The 27,701-nt window shown below is 36.2% G+C and overlaps 2 protein-coding genes across 7 annotated transcripts in view; one reads left to right on the top strand and one right to left on the bottom strand.

Annotated features, from left to right (window-relative positions):
• Positions 1 to 27,701, bottom strand: part of COPG2 (COPI coat complex subunit gamma 2) — a 140,073-nt gene that overhangs the window by 53,587 nt on the left and 58,785 nt on the right. For all 5 annotated transcript variants that reach the window (XM_057550114.1, XM_057550116.1, XM_057550117.1 and 2 more), the window contains 3 exons: positions 15,879 to 16,012; positions 15,042 to 15,109; positions 6,646 to 6,834 (listed from right to left, as the gene is read on the bottom strand). In XM_057550114.1, the coding sequence (XP_057406097.1) occupies positions 6,646 to 6,834; positions 15,042 to 15,109; positions 15,879 to 16,012 (391 nt within the window). The remainder of the gene's footprint in view (positions 1 to 6,645; positions 6,835 to 15,041; positions 15,110 to 15,878; positions 16,013 to 27,701) is intronic.
• Positions 1 to 27,701, top strand: part of MEST (mesoderm specific transcript) — a 129,356-nt gene that overhangs the window by 80,365 nt on the left and 21,290 nt on the right. The gene's annotated exons all lie outside the window — the stretch shown is intronic.

Below are 27,701 nucleotides of genomic sequence, written 5' to 3'. Positions count from 1 at the left end.
AAACAAATTATGCTAGAATGACTGGAAATCAGTATGGAAAAAAACTGAACTTATCACACACAAATATTAATTCAAGTTGGATCACAGACCAAAATGTAAAAGCTAAAACTGTAAAACATTTACAATAAAACATAGGAAAATATCTTTAAGACTTGGAAATAGACAAAAGTGTTTTAGGACACTGAAAGCAATAACTGTGAAGGAAAAAAATTAATAAATTAGACTTCATAAAAATTTAAAACTTCTGCTCATCAAAAGACACTGTTGAGAAATGAAATAGGGAACTGAAACAAGATGGCGGAGTAGAAGGACGTGCTCTCACTGCCTCTTGTGAGAACACGAGAATCACAACTAGCTGCTGGACAATCATCGACAGGAAAACACTGGAACTCATCAAAAAATATAACCCACATCCAAAGACAAAGGAGAAGCCACACTGAGATGGTAGGAGGGGTGCAATCACAGTACAATCAAATCCCATAACTGCTGGGTGGGTGACTCACAAACTGGAGAACACTTAAACCACAGAAGTCCACCAACTGGAGTGAAGGTTCTGAGCCCCACGTCACGCTTCCCAACCTGGGGGTCTGGCAATGGGAGGAGAAATTCCTAGAGAATCAGACTTTGAAAGCTAGTGGGATTTGACTGCAGGACTTCAACAGGACTGGGGGAAACAGAGACTCCACTCTTGGAGGGCACACACAAAGTAGTGTGCACATCGGGACCCAGGGGAAGGAGCAGTGACCCCAGGGGAGACTGAACCAGACCTACCTGCTAGTGTTGGAGGGTCTCCTGCAGAGAAGGGGGGTGGCTGTGGCTCACCATGGGGACAAGGACCCTGGCAGCACAAGTTCTGGGAAGTACTCCTTGGCGTGAGCCCTCCCAGAGTCTGCTATTAGCCCCACCAAAGAGCCCAGGTAGGCTCCAGTGTTGGGTTGCCTCAGGCCAAACAGAAATCAGGGAGGGAACCCAGCCCCACCCATCAGCAGTCAAGTGGATTAAAGTTTTACTGAGATCTGCCCACCAGAGAAACAGTCAGCTCTACCCACCACCAGTCCCTCCCATCAGGAAACTAGGACAAGCCTCTTAGATAGCCTCATCCACCAGAGGGCAGACAGCAGAAGCAAGAAGAACTACAATCCTGCAGCGTGTGGAACAAAAACCACATTCACAGAAAAATAGACAAGATTAAAAGGCAGGGGCTATGTACCAGATGAAGGAACAAGATAAAACCCCAGAAAAACAACTAAATGAAGTGGAGATAGGCAACCTTCCAGAAAAAGAACTCAGAATAATGAGAGTGAAGATGATCCAGGACCTTGGAAAAACAATGGAGGCAAAGATTGAGAACATGCAAGAAATGTTTAACAAAGACCTAGAAGAATTAAAGAACAAACAAACAGAGATGAACAATACAATAACTGAAATGAAAACTACACTAGAAGGAGTCAATAGCAGAATAACTGAGGCAGAAGAACGGATAAGTGACCTGGAAGACAGAATGGTGGAATTCACTGCTGCGGAACAGACTAAAGAAAAAAAAATGAAAAGAAATGAAGACAGCCTAAGAGACCTCTGGGACAACATTAAAGGCAACGACATTCGCATTATAGGGATCCCAGAAGGAGAAGAGAGAAAGAACCAGAGAAAATATTTGAAGAGATAATAGTTGAAAACTTCCCTAACGTGGGAAAGGAAATAGCCACCCAAGTCCAGGAAGCACAGAGAGTCCCATATAGGATAAACCAAGGAGAAACACGCCGAGACACAGAGTAATCAAATTGGCAAAAATTAAAGACAAAGAAAAATTACTGAAAGCAGCAAGGGAAAAATGACAACATACAAGGGAACTCCCATAAGGTTAACAGCTGATTTCTCAGCAGAAACTCTACAAGACAGAAGGGAGTGGCATGATATACTTAAAGTGATGAAAGGGAAGAACCTACAACCAAGATTACTCTACCCGGCAATGATCTCATTCAGATTTGATGGAGAAATTAAAGTGTTTACAGATAAGCAAAAGCTGAGAGAATTCAGCACCACCAAACCAGCTCTACAACAAATGCTAAAGGAACTTCTCTAAGTGGGAAACACAAGAGAAGAAAAGGACCTACAAAAACATACCCAAAACAATTAAGAAAATGGTCAAAGGAACATACATATCAATAATTACCTTAAACGTGAATGGATTAAATGCTCCAGCCAAAAGACACAGGCTTGCTGAATGGATACAAAAACAAGACCCATATATATGCTGTCTACAAGAGACCCACTTCAGACCTAGGGACACATACAGACTGAAAGTGGGGGGATGGAAAAAGATATTCCATGCAAATGGAAATCAAAAGAAAGCTGGAGTAGCAATACTCATATCAGATAAAATAGACTTTAAAATAAGAATGTTACAAGAGACAAGGAAGGACACTACATAATGATCAAGGGATCAATCCAAGAAGAAGATATAACAATTATAAATATATATGCACCCAACATAGGAGCACCTCAATAAATAAGGCAACTGCTAACAGCTATAAAAGAGGAAATCGACAGTAACACAGTAATAGTGGGGGACTTTAACACCTCACTTACACCAATGGACAGATCATCCAAAATGAAAATAAATAAGGAAACAGAAGCTTTAAGTGACACAATAGACCAGATAGATTTAATTGATATTTATAGGACATTCCATCCCAAAACAGCAGATTACACTTTCTTCTCAAGTGCACACGGAACATTCTCCAGGATAGATCACATCTTGGGTCACAAATCAAGCCTCAGTAAATTTAAGAATATTGAAATCATATCAAGCATCTTTTCTGACCACAACACTATGAGATAAGAAATGAATTACAGGGAAAAAAACATAAGAAACACAAACACATAGAGGCTAAACAATACGTTACTAAATAACCAAGAGATCACTGAAGAAATCAGAGGAAATCAAAAAATACCTAGAGACATATGACAATGAAAACACGACGATCCAAAACCTATGGGATGCAGCGAAAGCAGTTCTAAGAGGGAAGTTTATAGCTATACAAGCCTACCTCAAGAAACAAGAAAAATCTCAAAAAAGCAATCTAACCTTACACCTAAAGGAACTAGAGAAAGAAGAATAAACAAAACCCAAAGTTAGCTGAAGGAAAGAAATCATAAAGATCAGAGCGGAAATAAATGAAATAGAAACAAAGAAAACAATAGCAAAGATCAATAAAACTAAAAGCTGGTTCTTTGAGAAGATAAACAAAATTGATAAACCATTAGCCAGACTCATCAAGAAAAAGAGGGAGAGGACTCAAACCAATAAAATTAGAAATGAAAAAGGAGAAGTTACAACAGACACCGCAGAAATACAAAGCATCCTAAGAGACTACTACGAACAACTCTATGCCAATAAAATGGACAACCTGGAAGAAATGGACAAATTCTTAGAAAGGTATAACCTTCCAAGACTGAACCAGGAAGAAACAGAAAATATGAACAGAACAATCACAAGTAGTGAAATTGAAACTGTAATTAAAAATCTTCCAACAAACAAAAGTCCAGGACCAGATGGCTTCACAGGTGAATTCTATCAAACATTTAGAGAAGAGCTAACACCCATCCTTCTCAAACTCTTCCAAAAAATTGCAGAGGAAGGAACACTCCCAAACTCATTCTGTGAGGCCACCATCACCCTGATACCAAAACCAGACAAAGATACTACAAAAAAAGAAAATTACAGACCAATATCACTGATGAATATAGATGCAAAAATCCTCAACAAAATACTAGCAAACAGAATCCAACAACACATTAAAAGGATCATACACCATGATCAAGGGGGATTTATCCCAGGGAGGCAAGGATTCTTCAATATACGCAAATAAATCAATGTGATACACCATATTAACAAACTGAAGAATAAAAACCATATGACCATCTCAATAGATGCAGAAAAAGCTTTTGACAAAATTCAACACCCATTATGATAAAAACTCTCCAGAAAGGGCATAGAGGGAAACTACCTCAACATAATAAAGGCCATATACAACAAACCCACAGCAAACATCATTCTCAGTGGTGAAAAACTGAAAGCATTTCCTCTAAGATCAGGAACGAGACAAGGATGTCCACTCTCACCACTATTATTCAACATAGTTTTGGAAGTCCTAGCCATGGCAATCAGAGAAGAAAAAGAAATAAAAGGAATACAAATTGGAAAAGAAGAAGTAAAACTGTCACTGTTTGCAGATGACATGTTACTATACATAGAGAATCCTAAAGATGCCACCAGAAAACTACTAGAGCTAATCAATGAATTTGGTAAAGTTGCAGGATACAAAATTAATGCACAGAAATCTCTTGCGTTCCTATACACTAATGATGAAAAATCTGAAAGAGAAATTAAGGAAACACTCCCATTTACCACTGCAACAAAAAGAATAAAATACCTAGGAATAAACCTACCTAGGGAGACAGAAGACCTGTATGCAGAAAACTATAAGACACTGATGAAAGAAATTGAAGATGATACCAACAGATGGAGAGATATACCATGTTCTTGGATTGGAAGAATCAATATTGTGAAAGTGACTGTACTACCCAAAGCAATCTACAGATTCAATGCAATCCCTATCAAATTACCAATGGCATTTTTTATGGAACTAGAACAAAAAATCTTAAAATTTGTATGGAGACACAAAAGACCCCGAATAGGCAAAGCAGTCTTGAGGGAAAACAACGGAGCTGGAGGAATCAGATTCCCTGACTTCAGACTATACTACAAAGCTACAGTAATCAAGACAATATGGTACTGGCACAAAAACAGAAACATAGATCAATGGAACAAGATAGAAAGCCCAGAGATAAACCCACGCACCTATGGTCAACTAATCTATGACAAAGGAGGCAAGGATATACAATGGAGAAAAGACAGTCTCTTCAGTAAGTGGTGCTGGGAAAACTGGACAGCTACATGTAAAAGAATGAAATTAGAACACTCCCTAACATCATACACAAAAATAAACTCAAAATGGATTCGAGACCTAAATGTAAGACCGGACACTATAAAACTCTTTAGAGGAAAACATAGGAAGAACACTCTTTGACATAAATCACAGCAAGATCTTTTTTGATCCCCCTCCTAGAGTAATAGAAATAAAAAAATAAATAAACAAATGGGACCTAATGAAACTTCAAAGCTTTTGCACAGCAAAGGAAACCATAAACAAGATGAAAAGACAACCCTCAGAGTGGGAAAAAATATTTGCAAACAAAGCAACGGACAAAGGATTAATCTCCAAAATATATAAACAGCTCATGCAGCTCAATATTAAAAAAAGAAACACCCAATCCAAAAATGGGCAGAAGACCTAAATAGACCTTTCGCCAAAGAAGACATACAGATGGCCAAGAAGCACATGAAAAGCTGCTCATCACTAATTATTAGAGAAATGCAAATCAAAACTACAATGAGGTATCACCTCACACCATTTAGAATGGGCATCATCAGAAAATCTACAAACAACAAATGCTGGAGAGGGTGTGGAGAAAAGGGACCCCTCTTGCACTCTTGGTGGGAATGTAAATTGATACAGCCACTATGGAGAACAGTATGGAGGTTCCTTAAAAAACTAAAACTAGAATTACCGTATGATCCAGCAATCCCACTACTGGGCATATAACCCAGAGAAAACCATAATTCAAAAAGACACATGCACCCCAATGTTCATTGCAGCACTGTTTACAATAGCCAGGTCATGGAAGCAACCTAAATGCCCATCTACAGATGAATGGATAAAGAAGATGTGGTACATATATACAATGGAATATTACTCAGCCATAAAAAGGAACGAAATTGGGTCATTTGTTGAGACGTGGATGGATCTAGAGAGTGTCATACAGAGTGAAGTAAGTCAGAAAGAGAAAAATAAATATCATATATTAACGCATATATGTGGAACCTAGAAAAATGGTACAGATGAACCAGTTTGCAGGGCAGAAACTGAGACACAGATGTAGAGAACAAACATATGGACACCAAAGGGGGAAAGCTGCGGGGGGGTGGGGGTGGTGGTGTGATGAATTGGGTGATTGGGATTGACATGTATACACTGATGTCTATAAATTGATGACTAATAAAAACCTGCTGTATAAAAAAAAATGTGTCTTCTTGATAAAATGTTTAAAAGAAAAAAAAAAAGAAAAAACTGTCTTGCATAAAGAAATACTTATTTGAAGTTCACAATTAACTTCAGTTTTAATTATTTTCCTTTTTAGAGTTCAAAATATATTTTTATATTGTTAATTTAAAAATAATATTCATAGTATGATTATATTTCTATTAATTTTTTTTTCTATTAATTTTTTTCTGAATATATCTAGCTATTCATTTACCCAACTGCACATATACAGAGCTATATTTGGAATCATGTTTAACAAATATCATAAAGTTGTTCTGGGATATTGAGATTTTGGGTAATTTGTAGCTGTATTTTAGGTGATTTATTTATATTCTTCATATATATGTCATGTACATCTCTATTTTTAATAAGAATTATTATTTTTTAAAAGCAAATAAAATTTATTGAAAAAAAAAAAAAGAAATGAAATAGGTAAGCCAGAGACTGGGAGAAAACATGCTCATATTTAAACTCTTACCTTGAACTCATCTGAGATTTCAGACACAAAGGATGATATCTGCTTCATGAGCCTGTCCACACTGCTCTCACTTCCTGTTTTGAGGAGTGTAGTAATGGCCAGGGTAGCAATGCTTCTGTTTGAGTCTGTGATCAAGTTTTCTAAGTCCAGATTGCAGGCAGTAACAGCAGAGGGGTGCTTCATTGCCACCTTGTCAAAGGGCAAGAAAAAAATTAAGCAAATTGCTACTGAAAAAGACCAGAACTTCAAAAAAGAAAAGAAAACGAAAATAGAAATTTTTTTTTTTTACTTTAAAAAATGGAATTTTATTTCCTTTATTTGTAATTTCTATTTGGGCCTCCCCTTATAATATGATCATCACCATTAATTATACAGGTGTGCAAAACCAGAATCAGGAATTTAAAAGTTTCCTTTTTTTTTTTCACAACTCTCACACACACACACACACACTGTATTTTATTTTTACAAGAGATAAACTGACACCAAGCATTGTAAATGGATGACCACAACAAAAGCAACAATGATTGCAATTACCAAACACGAAACACACTCATACTATGTCATAATATTAACATCCAGTCCAGTAATCCTCCACTGTAACAGCTCCTTTACTTTGCAGTGAAAATTGATTTGTATATTTTTGCCTCTGAATCCTTGTGGGATTTTTTTTTTAATTCAAACAGAAAGTCACAAAAATTATAATCATCCTCATCAGTTCACTCAGTCCCATGTAATTAATTTTTTTTTTCATCTTGATCTTTTTTTAGCACTTTTATGAATTCATCAGTTTTCCATTAGAGTTCTGAAAATGCTTCTTCATTCACTTCAGCAGTATAGTCAGTTATCAGAAACCTGTACTTGTCAGAGTCTTTTCCATGAATTCCTTGAAAATGAAACCCTTTTATAGGAACATTTTTGTGAAAGCACCCAGAACTCTCTGTAAATGACAGAAGACTTAAAAATGACCACGGTTAAAGATTTGATGAAAGTTCATAATAATGCAATTGACAAGGAAATTTAGTTATTTCTGAGATACACATTTTAAAGCAATAACTAGAATTATGACTTATAACATTATACCAGAACATAAAAGATTTTTAGAAATTTCATGTAATATCTGAAACATTTATATTAACATATTTCCATATACATAACCCAAAGAAAGTTTAGTATTAGTTGTTTTTTTGTTTCTTTGTTTTTTTATACTGCAGGTTCTTATTAGTCATCAATTTTACACACATCAGTGTATACATGCCAATCCCAATCGCCCAATTCAGCACACCACCATACCCACCCCACCGTGGTTTTCCCCCCTTGGTGTCCATATGTTTGTTCTCTATATCTGTGTCTCAACTTCTGCCCTGCAAACTGGTTCATCTGTACCATTTTTCTAGGTACCACATACATGCGTTAATATACGATATTTGTTTTTCTCTTTCTCACTTAGTTCACTCTGTATGACACTCTCTAGATCCACCCACGTCTCAACAAATGACTCAATTTTGTTCCTTTTTATGGCTAAGTAATATTCCATTGTATACACGTACCACATATTCTTTATCCATTCGTCTGTCGATGGGCATTTAGGTTGCTTCCATGACCTGGCTATTGTAAACAGTGCTGCAATGAACATTGGGGTGCATGTGTCTTTTATTTTTTTTTTTTAATTTATTTATTATGTTTATTTTTGGATGTGTTGGGTCTTCGTTTCTGTGTGAGGGCTTTCTCCAGTTGCGGCGAGTGGGGGCCACTCTTCATCGCGGTGCGCGGGCCTGTCACTATCGCGGCCTCTCTTGTTGCGGAGCAGAGGCTCCAGACGCTCAGGCTCAGTAGTTGTGGCTCACGGGCCCAGTTGCTCCGTGGCATGTGGGATCTTCCCAGACCAGGGCTCAAACCCGTGTCCCCTGCATTGGCAGGCAGATTCTCAACCACCGCGCCACCAGGGAAGCCCGCATGTGTCTTTATGAATTATGGTTTTCTCTGGGTATATGCCCAGTAGTGGGATTGCTGGATCATACGGTAATTCTAGTTTTAGTTTTTTAAGGAACCTCCATACTGTTCTCCATAGTGGCTGTATCAATTTACATTCCCACCAAGAGTGCAAGAGGGGTCCCTTTTCTCCACACCCTCTCCAGCATTTGTTGTTTGTAGATTTTCTGATGATGCCCATTCTAAATGGTGTGAGGTGATACCTCATTGTAGTTTTGATTTGCATTTCTCTAATAATTAGTGATGAGCAGCTTTTCATGTGCTTCTTGGCCATCTGTATGTCTTCTCTGGCGAAAGGTCTATTTAGGTCTTCTGCCCATTTTTGGATTGGGTGTTTCTTTTTTTAATATTGAGCTGCATGAGCTGTTTATATATTTTGGAGATTAATCCTTTGTCCGTTGCTTTGTTTGCAAATATTTTTTCCCACTCTGAGGGTTGTCTTTTCATCTTGTTTATGGTTTCCTTTGCTGTGCAAAAGCTTTGAAGTTTCATTAGGTCCCATTTGTTTATTTATTTTTTTATTTCTATTACTCTAGGAGGGGGATCAAAAAAGATCTTGCTGTGATTTATGTCAAAGAGTGTTCTTCCTATGTTTTCCTCTAAAGAGTTTTATAGTGTCCGGTCTTACATTTAGGTCTCGAATCCATTTTGAGTTTATTTTTGTGTATGATGTTAGGGAGTGTTCTAATTTCATTCTTTTACATGTAGCTGTCCAGTTTTCCCAGCACCACTTACTGAAGAGACTGTCTTTTCTCCATTGTATATCCTTGCCTCCTTTGTCATAGATTAGTTGACCATAGGTGCGTGGGTTTATCTCTGGGCTTTCTATCTTGTTCCATTGATCTATGTTTCTGTTTTTGTGCCAGTACCATATTGTCTTGATTACTGTAGCTTTGTAGTATAGTCTGAAGTCAGGGAATCTGATTCCTCCAGCTCCGTTGTTTTCCCTCAAGACTGCTTTGCCTATTCGGGGTCTTTTGTGTCTCCATACAAATTTTAAGATTTTTTGTTCTAGTTCCATAAAAAATGCCATTGGTAATTTGATAGGGATTGCATTGAATCTGTAGATTGCTTTGGGTAGTACAGTCACTTTCACAATATTGATTCTTCCAATCCAAGAACATGGTATATCTCTCCATCTGTTGGTATCATCTTCAATTTCTTTCATCAGTGTCTTATAGTTTTCTGCATACAGGTCTTCTGTCTCCCTAGGTAGGTTTATTCCTAGGTATTTTATTCTTTTTGTTGCAGTGGTAAATGGGAGTGTTTCCTTAATTTCTCTTTCAGATTTTTCATCATTAGTGTATAGGAACGCAAGAGATTTCTGTGCATTAATTTTGTATCCTGCAACTTTACCAAATTCATTGATTAGCTCTAGTAGTTTTCTGGTGGCATCTTTAGGATTCTCTATGTATAGCAACATGTCATCTGCAAACAGTGACAGTTTTACTTCTTCTTTTCCAATTTGTATTCCTTTTATTTCTTTTTCTTCTCTGATTGCCATGGCTAGGACTTCCAAAACTATGTTGAATAATAGTGGTGAGAGTGGACATCCTTGTCTCGTTCCTGATCTTAGAGGAAATGCTTTCAGTTTTTCACCACTGAGAATGATGTTTGCTGTGGGTTTGTTGTATATGGCCTTTATTATGTTGAGGTAGTTTCCCTCTATGCCCTTTCTGGAGAGTTTTTATCATAATGGGTGTTGAATTTTGTCAAAAGCTTTTTCTGCATCTATTGAGATGATCATATGGTTTTTATTCTTCAGTTTGTTAATATGGTGTATCACATTGATTTATTTGCATATATTGAAGAATCCTTGCCTCCCTGGGATAAATCCCCCTTGATCATGGTGTATGATCCTTTTAATGTGTTGTTGGATTCTGTTTGCTAGTATTTTGTTGAGGATTTTTGCATCTATATTCATCAGTGATATTGGTCTGTAATTTTCTTTTTTTGTAGTATCTTTGTCTGGTTTTGGTATCAGGGTGATGGTGGCCTCACAGAATGAGTTTGGGAGTGTTCCTTCCTCTGCAATTTTTTGGAAGAGTTTGAGAAGGATGGGTGTTAGCTCTTCTCTAAATGTTTGACAGAATTCACCTGTGAAGCCATCTGGTCCTGGACTTTTGTTTGTTGGAAGATTTTTAATTACAGTTTCAATTTCACTACTTGTGATTGTTCTGTTCATATTTTCTGTTTCTTCCTGGTTCAGTCTTGGAAGGTTATACCTTTCTAAGAATTTGTCCATTTCTTCCAGGTTGTCCATTTTATTGGCATAGAGTTGTTCGTAGTAGTCTCTTAGGATGCTTTGTATTTCTGCGGTGTCTGTTGTAACTTCTCCTTTTTCATTTCTAATTTTATTGGTTTGAGTCCTCTCCCTCTTTTTCTTGATGAGTCTGGCTAATGGTTTATCAATTTTGTTTATCTTCTCAAAGAACCAGCTTTTAGTTTTATTGATCTTTGCTATTGTTTTCTTTGTTTCTATTTCATTTATTTCCGCTCTGATCTTTATGATTTCTTTCCTTCAGCTAACTTTGGGTTTTGTTTATTCTTCTTTCTCTAGTTCCTTTAGGTGTAAGGTTAGATTGCTTTTTTGAGATTTTTCTTGTTTCTTGAGGTAGGCTTGTATAGCTATAAACTTCCCTCTTAGAACTGCTTTCGCTGCATCCCATAGGTTTTGGATCGTCGTGTTTTCATTGTCATATGTCTCTAGGTATTTTTTGATTTCCTCTGATTTCTTCAGTGATCTCTTGGTTATTTAGTAACGTATTGTTTAGCCTCTATGTGTTTGTGTTTCTTATGTTTTTTTCCCTGTAATTCATTTCTTATCTCATAGTGTTGTGGTCAGAAAAGATGCTTGATATGATTTCAATATTCTTAAATTTACTGAGGCTTGATTTGTGACCCAAGATGTGATCTATCCTGGAGAATGTTCCGTGTGCACTTGAGAAGAAAGTGTAATCTGCTGTTTTGGGATGGAATGTCCTATAAATATCAATTAAATCTATCTGGTCTATTGTGTCACTTAAAGCTTCTGTTTCCTTATTTATTTTCATTTTGGATGATCTGTCCATTGGTGTAAGTGAGGTGTTAAAGTCCCCCACTATTACTGTGTTACTGTCGATTTCCTCTTTTATAGCTGTTAGCAGTTGCCTTATTTATTGAGGTGCTCCTATGTTGGGTGCATATATATTTATAATTGTTATATCTTCTTCTTGGATTGATCCCTTGATCATTATGTAGTGTCCTTCCTTGTCTCTTGTAACATTCTTATTTTAAAGTCTATTTTATCTGATATGAGTATTGCTACTCCAGCTTTCTTTTGATTTCCATTTGCATGGAATATCTTTTTCCATCCCCCCACTTTCAGTCTGTATGTGTCCCTAGGTCTGAAGTGGGTCTCTTGTAGACAGCATATATATGGGTCTTGTTTTTGTATCCATTCAGCAAGCCTGTGTCTTTTGGCTGGAGCATTTAATCCATTCACGTTTAAGGTAATTATTGATATGTATGTTCCTTTGACCATTTTCTTAATTGTTTTGGGTATGTTTTTGTAGGTCCTTTTCTTCTCTTGTGTTTCCCACTTAGAGAAGTTCCTTTAGCATTTGTTGTAGAGCTGGTTTGGTGGTGCTGAATTCTCTCAGCTTTTGCTTATCTGTAAACACTTTAATTTCTCCATCAAATCTGAATGAGATCATTGCCGGGTAGAGTAATCTTGGTTGTAGGTTCTTCCCTTTCATCACTTTAAGTATATCATGCCACTCCCTTCTGTCTTGTAGAGTTTCTGCTGAGAAATCAGCTGTTAACCTTATGGGAGTTCCCTTGTATGTTGTCATTTTTCCCTTGCTGCTTTCAGTAATTTTTCTTTGTCTTTAATTTTTGCCAATTTGATTACTCTGTGTCTCGGCGTGTTTCTCCTTGGTTTATCCTATATGGGACTCTCTGTGCTTCCTGGACTTGGGTGGCTATTTCCTTTCCCACGTTAGGGAAGTTTTCAACTATTATCTCTTCAAATATTTTCTCTGGTTCTTTCTCTCTTCTCCTTCTGGGATCCCTATAATGCGAATGTCGTTGCCTTTAATGTTGTCCCAGAGGTCTCTTAGGCTGTCTTCATTTCTTTTCATTTTTTTTTCTTTAGTCTGTTCCGCAGCAGTGAATTCCACCATTCTGTCTTCCAGGTCACTTATCCGTTCTTCTGCCTCAGTTATTCTGCTATTGACTCCTTCTAGTGTAGTTTTCATTTCAGTTATTGTATTGTTCATCTCTGTTTGTTTGTTCTTTAATTCTTCTAGGTCTTTGTTAAACATTTCTTGCATGTTCTCAATCTTTGCCTCCATTGTTTTTCCAAGGTCCTGGATCATCTTCACTCTCATTATTCTGAGTTCTTTTTCTGGAAGGTTGCCTATCTCCACTTCATTTAGTTGTTTTTCTGGGGTTTTATCTTGTTCCTTCATCTGGTACATAGCCCCTGCCTTTTAATCTTGTCTATTTTTCTGTGAATGTGGTTTTTGTTCCACACGCTGCAGGATTGTAGTTCTTCTTGCTTCTGCTGTCTGCCCTCTGGTGGATGAGACTATCTAAGAGGCTTGATGGGAGGGACTGGTCAGAAATTTTAATTAAGGTAAATGCCTTTTTAAAATCTAAATGGGACAACATATGGTAAAAAGCAATTTTTTCAAGATGAATGTTTCTAATAAATAAGATACGATATATCATTTGATAAATGATTAACTGCTAGTTACAGTATAGCACAGCACTTTATCTTCCTAAGTTTCTATAACCTTTATAACAATATCATACTCTGTCTGCCTGTTTCTCCTTATAGTACATGTGTTCATGGTTACCTATTCTACTAGATTTTAGAATCTCTGAGAGTAGGACCTAGAATGATAAACACTACTCGAAGACACTTAAATGTAATATCTTACCACTTATAAAACACTTCTGTATTTAAGCAAGCAAACTCCAACCAAACTGGATTGCTCACGGTCACTAAAACATGTCTGTCATTGTCCTGCTTCTTTGCTTTTGTTGATGATGTTCACCTCTCTGCCTAATCCTATACTGGTATAGAATCCTTTATCCATAATGCTAAAATTTTGAAAACTCAGCAAAGTATTGCCATCAAAATCACTTAACAGCAAAAAATGACCCAAACTAATGTAAAACTGAGTCTTAATTTATTCCATGTAGTGAGGACAGTCATACGTATAAAGCAGAAATATGAACATGTCTCATGTGTCTAACTGCTCCAGGCCCAAAGGGGTTAGTATTAATATAAGAGATGGCACCATATTACCTCTCTAAAATTCTCAAAATACTGATTTCTGAGATACATCTGGTCCCAAGATTATAGATGAAGGAATGTGAACCGATATCAACTCTTCAAAATACAATTCATATTGTTCTATAAAGCCTCCTTCTATGGCTGCTCTAAATTTCTCTCTCCTCCAATTGTTAATACAATTAATTTATAGTCAACCACATATTACATTAGACCAGTATTCTACAACATTAAACTTTCATTAAAAATTTTTAGGGACTTCCCTGGTGGTACAGTGGTTGGGACTTCGCACTCCCAATGCAGGCGGCGTGGGTTCGATCCCTGGTCAGGGAACTAGATCCCACATGCATGAAACAACTAAGAGTTTGCATGCCACAACTAAGGAGCCAGAGAGCCGCAAATAAGGAGCTGGTAAGCCACAACTAAGGAGCCTGCCTGCCACAACTAAGACCCAGCACAACCACATAAATATTTTTAAAAATAAATAAATAAAATAAAATTTTTATAGTTATTTAATTCCTTCTGTGTTTCTGCACTGTATCCTCTAGATTTACGCTGTTCATATAGTAGCCAATAACCATATGTGACTACTAAGCCTTTGAAATGTGGTTATTCCAAACAGAGGTATGCTGTAAATACAAAATATACAGCGGATATCAAAGACTTAATATGAAAAAACAGAAGGTAAAATATATCTCTAATAATTTTATACTGATCACATTGATAAATTTTATAAATGTTAGGGTAAATAAAATATATGTTTAAAATTAATCTCATCATAAAAGAATTTAATGTGGTTACAATAAAATTTAAAATTGCATATGTGACTCACATAGTGTTTCTATTGGATAGTGTTGCTATAGACCAGCACTGAACTTCCTGCAATGATAGAAATATTCTATATCTGCAGTGTCTAATATGATAGTCACTAACTACATGTGGCTATTGAGCACATGAATAATAGTATAAATGGCCATATCTAAGGCTGCAAATACAAGTGAGGTGCTACAGAAGTGAAGCCCATAAATCATATCTACTAACCTTGGACAGAAAGCCAAATGCTTCGTATTTAATGTTTCTCAATTGAACACTGATACAAGTCAATAGTTAGCAAAGGAACACCTACCTTGTTCAAGGTCCTCACAGCTGCATATCTCAAAGCTGGCTTAGGAGAACTACAGAAAAGCTGAAGAACTAGGAAAGAAAAAAGGTCACTGTGAACATAGCTCATTTCAACATATAGCATGTTTCTGAAAATACAGTACATGAAGAATCACATTCAAAATACGCATAAGGAAATTAGATCACAGCATCAAAAATTCACATGAAAAATACATCATCAAAAATAGAAAAAGTACTTTTTGTTGAGCTATAAAAACTTTAAATACAGGAAACAAAGTTTATTTTTTTTCCTAAAAAGGGTAATATACCCATTAATATCTGAATTTAAAGAGTGTTAATATTTATGGTTGTAAGAGTAAATGGGTTTTTTAAACATGGAGAACTGAAGGCATTAAAGTTACTTGTTTTCTAAGTAAAAACTTAAATTTTTTAATATGGGGAAATGATAACTTCAGAAAAAGAAATACAGTCACCCCTCCATATCTGCAGGGGACTGGACCCTGGACCTTCCAGGACCCCTGGCAGACACCCAAATCTGGGGATGCTAAAGACCCTTATATAAAATGGTGTAGCACAATCAGCCCTTGGTATCTGCAGGTTCCACATCTGAGGATTCAACCAACCGTGAATCAATTGGGTTGAATCGGTGGGATGTGGAACCCAAGGATATGGAGGAACAACTGTAATTAAAAAACAGCTAAAATAAATCATTTACGTATCAAAATGTAAAGGCTATATATACAGAGCTAAGGTTCAAAAATACCTATTCTGTAGACCTATGGAACTTAAAACAAAAACATAAGAAAATAAACAAAAGCCAGTTATCAAATATACAACTAACCTGAAACAGCAGGTGCCAACTCCCTTGCAGTACAGTTAGGAAGATGGATGATAGCTGAAGCAGCTTCATAAATAACCATTTCATGTTTATTTCGCAAGCAGCTCTCAATGAAATCAAAGACTGGACTTCCATGGCTGACAATAAATAGACATAGGCCATAATTAGATATCATAAAGAACAGAGGCAATGTGCATAGTGGCTAAAAGCACAGACAGGGGGACTTCCTTGGTGGCACAGTGGTTAAGACTCCATGCTCCCAATTCAGGGGGCCCGGGTTCAATTCCTGGTCAGGGAATTAGATCCCACATGCATGCCTCAACTGAGAGTTCATATGCCACAACTAAGAAGCCTGTGTGCTGCAACTAAGGAGCCAGTGAGCCGCAACTAACAAGCCCACAAGCTGCAACTAACAAGCCTGCGAGCCGCAACTAAGACCCGGCGCGACCAAATAAATAAATAAATAAATAAATTTTTTTTTAAAAAAAAGCACAGACAGAATGAGAAGCACTTTTGGAATTATGAATGAAGGACCTCTGAAAATACACTCTTCCATAAAAGCAATGAGAATACTGGTGTAAATTTTCAAAATCAACTTTTTCAGCACTCTAGAAGTTAGCTAAAGGATTGCAACAATCCTAGGAACACTTATTCAAGAGGAACAGCTGAATTTTCATAAGAACAGTAAGCTTTCTGGTATTTTAACTTGCTCTATTTCATACCCTCTTCCCAGCTTCATGGTAGCCTTGGAAACCAGGGCCTCAGAACCACACTAGCTATGAAAGCCAGCAGCCTAGTAGCCACTGAAAGAGGCAGATAAATTTGGAGCACCATCAAAAGCCCTGTTCCCAGAGCACTGTCACTACTTGACCTGAATGATGCTCCTTAAAAAAGCCCCATTCATAAAGCTAATTTTTTGGCCATGCTACACAGCATGTGGAATCTCAGTTCCCCAACCAGGGGTCGAGCCCATGCACTCTGCAGTGGAAGCGTGGAGTCCAAACCACTGGACCACCAGGGAATTCCCCGAAGCTAATTTTTATTTCATCCGACTCTGAGGACATTCAGTGAACAAAGCCCCATCCCCAGGAGGTTTGTCTCCCAAAAAACAGTGGCAATTGCTTAACACTGCAGTTGCCACAGGTAGTGATTCTAGTTGGCGCAAACAAGAGTCTGGCCAAAAAAACTTAAAAAGAAAATCTAAGAAATGAGATGCCCCTAAGGGGCTTTAATTTCTGACCTATTCCTGGGGATCTAGAAGGCTGTGCAAATAGCCAGGAAAGATCTTACAGAGCTCTAGCCTCTCACCCATGCTCAACTTTGAGTTTCTGCACAATTAGGAAGGGAAGACTAAGGCACAGTTATGCATACCCCAACACAAAAAATGCCCACTGAAAAAAAGATGGGAGACATGTTGGTCAGAAGCATTTAAGAAAATCTGTCAAATCATTATCCGAAGACTCAGCTAACCAAGCAGACTTCAGTAGCCACACATGATAAAGAATAAGGACTGCAGAATTAGTCCAGGAAAGTCACTAAACAAACAACAACAACAAACAGCAACAAAAACAAACTCTGAGGATGGAAAAGGGGGAAATAAGATTGTTAGTTACCACAGTATATTAAATATCCAGTTTTTGACAAAAAGCTATGACACACAAAGAAATAGATATAGTGAAAAACAGCAGTCAATAGAAATTATTCTTGAAGGAGCCCAGATGTTGGATTTACTAGGCAAAGCGTTTAAGTCAATATAAATATGTTCAAAGAAGCAAAAGAAACCATATCTAAAGAATTAAAGGGAATTTTTTAGTTAAAGGCATGACAATCATGCCTCACCCGAGAGAGAGTATCAATAAAGAGGAAAAAATGAATTTTGTTTTTTTTTTAAAGGAACCAAATAGAAACTCTGGATTTGGGAAGTGCATAACTAGAATAAAAATTTCAAATCTGCTCGGATTAAAAAAACAAGTACCTACAATATGCTGCCTACAAGAGACTCACTTTAGGGCAAAAGTCACACATAGATTGAAAGTGAGGGGATGGAAAAAGATATTTCATGCAAATGGAAACAATAAGAAAGCAGGGGTAGCGATATTCATATCAGACAAAACAGACTTTAAAACAAAGTCCAAAAAGAAAGACAAAAAAGGACACTATATAATGATAAAGGGTACAAGAAGAGGACATTACACTTGTTAACATATATATGCACCCAATGTAGGAACACCTAAATATACAAAATAAATACTAACAGACATAAAGGGAGAAATTGACAGGAATACAATAATAGTAGGAGACTTTAACACCCCACTGACATCAATGGACAGATCTTTCAGACAGAAAATCAATAAGGCAAGAGAGATCCTAAATGACACAATAGAACGGATGTACTTAATTGGTATCTACAGGACACTTCATCCAAAAAAAAAACAAAAACAAACAAAATACACATTCTTTTCAAGTGCTCATGGAACATTCTCTAGGATAGACCACACACGAGGACACAAAACAAGCCTCAATGAATTTAAGAAGACAGAAATTATTTCAAGCATCTTTTCTGACCACAACAGTATGAAACTAGAAATCAACCACAGAAAGAAAAATGGGAAAAAACAATCATATGGAGACTAAACAACATCCTACTAAAAAACCAATGAGTCAACAATGAAATCAAAGAGGAAATCAGAAAATACCTCGAGACAAATGACAATGAAAACACAACCTGCAAAATCTATGGGATGCAGCAAAAGTAGTTCAAAGAGGGAAATTCAGAGCAATACAGGCCTTTCTCGAGCAACAAGTAAAATCTCAAGTAAATAACCTAACCTACCACCTAAAAGAATTAGAAAAAAGAAGAATAAACAAAACCCAAAGTCATTAAAAGGAAGGAAATAATAAAGATCAGAGAGGAAATAAATAAAATAGAGATCAAAACAACAATAGAAAAGATCGATAAAACCAAGAGCTGGTTTTCTGAAAGGATAAATGAAATCGACAAACCTCTAGCCAGGCTACCAAAAAGAAAAGAGAGAAGACCCAAATAAACAAAATAAGAAATGAGAACAACCAATGCTGCAGAAATACAAAAAATCATAAGAAAATACTATGAACAGTTATAAACCAACAAATTGAACAACCGAGAAGAAACAGAAAAGGTTTTAGAAACATACAGTCAGCCAGAACTGAATCAAGAAGAAACATAACTTGAACAGACCAATCACTAGAAGTGTAATAGAACCTGTAATAAAAAACAAACAAAAAACCCCAAATACTCCCCACAAACAAAATCCAGGACCAGATGGCTTAACTGGGGAATTCAACCAAACATACAAAGAAGAACGTATACCTATCCTTCTCAAATTATTCCAAAAGATTTAAGAGGAGGAAACACTCCCAAAGTCAGTTTATGCAGCCACCATCACCCTGATACCAAAAACAAAGACACTACAAAAAAAGAAAATTACTGGCCAATATCTTTGACAAACAGAGATGCAAAAATCCTCAACAAAATTTAAGCAAGCCAACTCCAACAACACATATAAAGGATCAAACACCATGATCAAGCTGGATTCTTACCAGGGTCACAAAGATGGTTCAACGTATGCAAATCAATGTGATATACCACATCAACAAAAGAAAAGACAAAAACCATATGATCATCTCAATAGATGTAGAAAAAGCATGTGATAAAATTCAACATCCATTCACGATGAAAACTCTCACTGAAGTGGGTATAGGGGGAATACATCTCAACATAATAAAAACCATTTATGACAAACCCAGAGCCAACACAATACTCAACAGTGAAAAGCTGAAAGCCTTCCCACTAAATTCTGGAACAAGACAAGGGTGCCCACTCTCACCACTGCTATTCAACATATTATTGGAAGTCCTAGCCTCAGCAACCAGACAAGAAAAAGAAATAAAAGGTATCCAAATTGGAAGGGAAGAGGTAAAATTGTCATTATATGCAGATGACACAATACTCTACACAGAAAACCCAAAGACTCCACACAAAAACTATTAGAACTAATAAATGAATTCATCAAGGTAGCAGGGTACAAGATTAATATACAGAAATCTGTTGCATTTCTTTACAGTAACAATGAAATATCAGAAAGTAAAAAAAAAAAGTTTAAAATCGCACTAAACACACCCACCCACCCACCCACCCACACACACACACACACACACACACACACACACAAACACGGGAATAAACCTAACCAAGGAGGTGAAAGACCTATATGCTGAGAACTCTAAAACACTGATAAAGGAAACTGAAGATGATTCACAGAAATGAAAAGATATCCCATGCTCTTGGATTGGAAGAATTAATATTATTAAAATGGCCATACTACTGAAAGCAATCTACAAATTTAATGCTATATCTATCAAACTACCCATGACATTTTTCACAGAACTAGAACAAATAATCCTAAAATTTATATGGAATCACAGAAGGCCCTGAATTGGCAAAGCAATTCTGAGGAAAAAGAACAAAGCTGGAGGTATAACTCTCCCAGACTTCAGACAATACTACAAAGCTACACTAACCAAAACACTGTGGTATTGGCACAAAAGCAGACATGTAGATCAATGGAACAGAATAGAGAGCCCAGAAACAAACCCATACAATTAATCTTCAGCAAAGGAGGCAAGAATATACGATGGAGAAAACACACTGCCTTCAGCAAGTGGTGTTGGGAAAGCTGGACAGCTATTTGTAAATCAATGAAATTAGAACACTCCCTCACATCATATACAAAAATAAACTCAAAATGCTTTAAAGACACATATACGATGTGACACCGTAAAACTCCTGGAAGAGAAGATAGGCAAAACATTCTCTGACATAAATAGTAGCAATATTTTCTTAGACCAGTCTCCCAAGGCAAAAGAAAAAAAACCAAAAATAAACAAATGGGACCTAACCAAACTTAAAAGCTTCTGCATAGCAAAGGAAACCATCAACGAAATGAAAATACAACCTATAGAATGTGAGAAAATATTTGCAAACAATGTGACTGACAAGGGGTTAATTTCCAAAATATACAAACAGCTCATAAAACTCAATATCAAAAAAACAAACAACCCAATCAAAAAATGGGCAGATGACCTAAATAGACATTTTTCCAAAGAAGATATACAGATGGCCAACATGCATATGAAAAGATGGTCAATATCACTAATTAAATGCAAATCAAAACCACAAGGAGGTATCGCCTTACACCAGTCAGAATGGCTATCATCAAAAAGTCTATAAATAATAAATACTGGAGAGGGTGTGGAGAAAAGGGAACCCTCCTACACTGTTAGTGGGAATGTAAACTGGTGCAACCAGTAAGTAGGGAAAACAGTATGGAGGTTCCTTAAAAACTAAAAATAGAGCTACCAAATGATCCAGCAATCCTATTCTTGGGCATATAACCAGAAAAGACAAAAACTCTAATTTGAAAAGATACATGCACCCCAATGTTCATAGCAGCACTATTTACAATAGCCAAGACATGGAAGCAACCTAAGTGTCCATCAACAGATGAATGGATAAAGAGGTGATACACATATATATATATATTACACACACACACACGTGGACTATTACTCAGCCATAAAAAAGAATGAATCACTTTGCTGTACACCTGAAACACAGTAGTGTAAATCAACTATACTTCAATTTAAAAAAAAGTGAGAGAGTTCAGAAACAACTTTCAAAAAATTCAAATCTGCAATTCAACAGCTGATTTGCACTGACAGTAGAAAAAGCCAGTAACTTGAGGATAGGTTAAACTGAGATAGTCCAGCTGAGGAAAATAAAGAATGAAGGAAAAAAAAAAAACAGAGCCTTGGAGACCTATGGAATACGACCAAGTGTACCAACATTTTCATGATAGGAGTCCCAGAAGGAAAGGAGAGAGACAAAGGGACAAAAGGAATATCCTGAGAAATAATGACCCAAAACTTCCAAAATTTGTTAAAAGTATTAATCTACACACTTGAGAAGCTCAACAAATCCCAAGTTGGAAAAATACAAAAAGATCCACATATAGACACACCATAGTCAAAGTGCTGAAAGTATAAGACAAAGAGAAAATCTTGACAGAAGCAAGATAAAAGCTACTCATCACATTGTACAGGGGAGCAACAATACAATTAATGGCTTTTCACCTGAAACAATGAAATAGAGAATGCCATATTCAAAGTGTTGAAATAAAAAAATAAAAATTCTCTATCCAGCAGAACTATGTTCCAAAAATGAAGGCTAATAAAAGGACATTCCCAGATAAGCAGTGACTGAGACAATGTATTGCTAACATACCTGATTTATAAAAAATACTAAACGAAGTCTGTTAAACTGAAAGACTGACTCCAGTGACATGAATAATCAATGCGAAATAAAGAGCACCAGAAATGGTAAATATGAGTTAATATAAATGATTCTATAAATAATATTTTCATTTCTCTTCTTAACTAATTTAAAGGACATAAAATTGTATAAAAATAATTATAACACTGCAGTATTGGATAATGCACATACATGTAATATACATGACAATAATAGCAAACAGGAGCAGGGAGAGTACAGAACTATACTGCAGCAAAGATTCTATATTTTACTAAAATTAAATTAGTCTTAATCTGAAGTAGATTGTGGTAAATTAAAATGCATATTCTAATCCCCAGAGAAACAACTTTTTAAAACAGTAAAAATATTGACAGAGAAATTAAAATGATTCAATGAAAATTTTATTTAACACAAAAGAAGGCAGTCAAAGAGGAAGAGAGGAACAAAAAAGACTTCTATAGAAAAAACAGCAAAATGGCGAAGGTAAATACAACCATGTCAATAATTATATTAAATGGGAAAGGTCTAAACACCCCAACCAAAAGATAGAGATTACCAGACAGGATAAAAAAGCAAGCTCAAACTATGTGCCATCTACAAGAGATACAAATTAGATTAAAAGATACAAATGAGATGAAAGTAAAATGATGGGAAAAAATATGCCATGCAAACTAATCGTAAGAGATCAGGAGTGGCTATATTAATATCAGACAGAGAATTTAAGACAAAATATTACAAGAGACAAAAAGAGACATAATGAGAAGCTGCTCAATACATCAGGATGATATAACAATGATAAACATATACACACTTAACAACAGAGCCTCAAAATATATGAAGCAAAACCTAACACTAAAGGAGAAATAGATCTTTTAACAATAATAGCTGGAGATGTCTATACCTACCCAAGAGCTGATAGAACAACTAGACAAAATCATCAAGGATATAGAGGACTTGAACAATTTAATTCCTCAACTCAACCTAGAACATTCAACCCAGTGACTATAAAATACATTCTTTTCAAGTGCATATGGACAGTTCTCAAAGACAGATTAAATGCCAGTCATAAAACAAGTCTCAATACATTTAAAAGGATAGAAATCATCAAAGCATATTCCCCAACCACGACTGAATTAAATTATAAATTAGCAACAGAAAATAAGGGAAATCCCCAATATTTGGAAATTAAACAACTTATTTCTAAGTAACCCATGTATCCAGAATAAATCAAATGGAAAACAAGAAAAAATCGGAAACAGAAACACAGTAATCAAAATTTATGAGATGTAGCTAAAACAATGCTTGGACGGAAATTTATAGCTCTAAACACCTATACCAGAAAAGAAGAAAGGTCTCAAATCAGTAACCTAAGTATCCACAATAAAGAAATTAGAAAAAGAAGAGTAAACCAAGTCCACAGCAAGAAAGTAAATAAAGATCGGAGAAAAGATCAATGGACTAGAATACAGAAAAATAACAATGAAAGAAAAATGAACGAAACACAAAGTTAGTTCTTTGAAAAAATTCAACAAAATTGACAAAACTTTAGCTAGACTAAACAAGGAAAAAAAAAAAAAAGCAAAGGAATACAAATTACCAAAATCAGGAATGAAGTAAAGGACAACACTACTGACCCTAAAGGAATTTAAATGATTATAAGAGAATATTATAAACAACTATATGCCAACAAATTAGATAACTTAGATGAAATGGCAAAATTCCTAGAAATACCAAACTACCAAACCTGACTTACAAAGAAATATAGAATCTAAACAGACCTATAAGTTAGTTACTTAAAATCTTCCCTCAAAAAAAGCAAAGGTCACAACAGCTTCATTGGTTAATTCTATCAAATATTTAAAGAAATAATACCAATCCTTCACAAACTCTTTTATAACATAAATGAGGGTACACTACCTCCCAGCTAATGATGTGATGCCATTATTACCTGGATAACAAAGCCTGACAAATTCTCAGAAAACAACAGACCAATATCCCTCCTGACATAGACATATGAACTCCTTAACAAAATATCAGCAAACTGAATCCACCAATACATAAAAAGAATTATATATCATAATCAAGTAGCATTTTTCCCAAGCATGCAAACAAAATTGATTTAACATCAGAAAATCATGAGGACCTTCAAGATGGCAGAGGAGTAAGACGTGGAGATCACCTTCCTCCCCACAAATACATCAAAAATACATCTAAATGTGGAACAACTCCTACAGAACACCTACTGAACACTGGCAGAAGACCTCAGACTTCCCAAAAGGGAACAGAAGCCCTCAGGCGACCTAAATGCAGAGGCAGGGCCAAATCCAAAGCTGAACCCCAGGAGCTGTGTGAACAAAGAAGAGAAAGGGAAATTTCTCCAAGCAGCCTCAGGAGCAGCAGATTAAATCTCCACAATAAACTTGATGTACCCTGCATCTGTGGAAAACCTGAATAGACAATGAATTATCCCAAAATTGAGGTGGTGGACTTTGGGAGCAACTGTAGAATGGGGTTTGCTTTCTGCATCTTATTTGTTTCTGATTTTATGTTTATCTTAGTTTAGTACTTAGTGCTTATTATCATTGGTAGATTTGTTTATTGATTTGGTTGCTCTCTTCCTTTTATATATATTTTTTTCCTTTTTCTCTCTTTGTGAGTGTGTACGTGTATGTTTCTTTGTGTGATTTTGTCTGTATACCTTTGCCTTTACCATTTGTCCTAGGGTTCTGTCTGTCCACGTTTTTTTTTTTAGCATAGTTTTTACTGCTTATTATCATTGGTGGATTTGTTTATTGGTTTGGTTGCTCTCTTCTTTCTTTTTTTTATTATTTTTTTTTATTTTGAATAATTTTTATATTTTTTATTTTAATAACTTCATTTTATTTTATTTTTTCTTTCTTTCTTTTTTTTCTCCCTTTTCTTCTGAGCTGTGTGGCTGACAGGGTCTTGGTGCTCTGGCCAGGTGTCAGGCCTGAGCCTTTTAGGTGGGAGAGCCAAGTTCAGGACATTGGACCACCAGAGACCTCCTGGCCCCACGTAATATCAAACGGCGAAAGCTCTCCCAGAGATCTCCATCTCAATGCTAAGACCCAGCTCCACTTAACGACCAGCAAGCTACAGGTCTGGACACCCCATACCAAACAACTAGCAAGACAGGAACACAACCCCACCCATTAGCAGAGAGGCTGCCTAAATCATAATAAGTTCACAGACACCCCAAAACACACCACCAGACGTGGACCTGCCCACCAGAAAGACAAGATCCAGCATCATCCACCAGAACACAGGCACTAGTCCCCTCCACCAGGAAGCCTACACAACCCACTGAACCAACCTTAGCCACTGGGGACAGACACCAAAAACAACGGGAACTACGAACCTGCAGCCTGCAAAAAGGAGACCCGAAACACAGTAAGTTAAGCAAAATGAGAAGACAGAAAAACACACAGCAGATGAAGGAGCAAGGCAAAAACCCACCAGACCTAACAAATGAAGAGGAAATAGGCAGTCAACCTGAAAAAGAATACAGAATAATGATAGTAAAGATAATCCAAAATCTTGGAAATAGAATAGAGAAAATACAAGAAACATTTAACAAGGACCTAGAAGAACTAAAGAGCAAACAAACAATGAACAACACAATAAATGAAATTTAAGATTCTCTAGAAGGAATCAATAGCAGAATAACTGAGGCAGAAGAATGGATAAGTGACCTAGAATATAAAATAGTGGTAATTACTACCACAGAGCAGAAATAAAGAAACAAGAATGAAAAGAATTGAGGACAGTCTCAGAGACCTCTGGGACAACATTAAATGCACCAACATTCAAATTATAGGGGTCTCAGAAGAAGAAGAGAAAAAGAAACAGAGTGGGAAGATATTTGAAGAGATTATAGTTGAAAACTTCCCTAATATGGGAAAGGAAATAGTCAATCAAGTCCACGAAGCACAGAGAGTCCCATACAGGATAAATCCAAGGAGAAACACGCCAAGACACATATTAATCAAACTATCAAAAATTAAATACAAAGAAAAAATATTAAAAGCAGCAAGAGAAAATCAACAAATAACATACAAGGGAATCCCCATAAGGTTAACAGCTGATTTCTCAGCAGAAACTCTGCAAGTTAGAAGGGTGTGGTAGGACATACTTAAAGTGATGAAAAGGAAAAACCTACAACCAAGATTACTCTACCCAGCAAGGATCTCATTCAGATTCGACAGAGAAATTAAAACCTTTACAGACAAGCAAAAGCTAAGAGAATTCAGCACCACCAAACCAGCTTTACAACAAATGCTAAAGGAACTTCTCTAGGCAGGAAACACAAAACAAGGAAAAGACCTACAATAACAAACCCAAAACAATTAAGAAAATGGTAATAGCAACATACATATCAATAATTACCTTAAAGGTAAATGGATTAAATGCTCCAACCAGAAGACATAGACTGGCTGAATGGATCCAAAAACAAGACCCATACATTTGCTGTCTACAAGAGACCCACTTCAGACCTAAAGACACATACAGAATGAAAGTGAGGGGATGGAAAAAGATATTCCATGCAAATGTAAATCAAAAGAAAGCTGGAGAAGCAATTCTTGTATCAGACAAAATAGACTTTAAAATAAAGACTATTACAAGAGACAAAGAAGGACACTACATAATGATCAAGGGATCAATCCAAGAAGGAGATATAACAATTGTAAATATTTATGCACCCAACATAAGAGCACCTCAATACATAGGCAAATGCTAACAGCCATAAAAGGGGAAATCAACAGTAACACAATAATAATAGGGAACTTTAACACCCCACATTCACCAATGGACAGATCATCCAAAATGAAAATAAATAAGGAAACACAAGCTTTAAATGATACATTAAACAAGACAGACTTAATTGATATTTATAGGACATTCCATCCAAAAACAACAGAATACACGTTCTTCTCAAGTGCTCATGGAACATTCTCCAGGACAGATCATATCTCAAGTCACAAATCAAGCCTTGGTAAATTTAGGAAAACTGAAACCGTATCAAGTATCTTTTCCGACCACAACGCTATGAGACTAGATATCAATTACAGGAAAAAAAAATCTGTAAAAAAATACAAACACATGGAAGCTAAACAATACACTACTAAATAACCAAGAGATAACTGAAGAAATCAAAGAGGAAATCAAAAAATACCTAGAAACAAATGACAATGAAAACACAATGACCCAAAACCTATGGGATGCAGCAAAAGCAGTTCTAAGAGGGAAGTTTATAGCAATACAATCCTACCTCAAGAAACAAGAAACACCTCAAATAAAGAACCTAACCTTACACCTAGAGCAATTAGAGAAAGAAGAACAAAAAAACCCCAAAGTTAGCAGAAGGAAAGAAGTCATAAAGATCAGATCAGAAATAAATGAAAAAGAAATGAAGAAAACGATAGCAAAGATCAATAAAACTAAAAGCTGGTTCTTTG

Source organism: Balaenoptera acutorostrata, chromosome 7 (assembly GCF_949987535.1).
Source record: "Balaenoptera acutorostrata chromosome 7, mBalAcu1.1, whole genome shotgun sequence".
NCBI classification, from domain to species: Eukaryota; Metazoa; Chordata; class Mammalia; order Artiodactyla; family Balaenopteridae; genus Balaenoptera; species Balaenoptera acutorostrata.
This window is presented reverse-complemented; position numbering and strand designations above follow the sequence as displayed.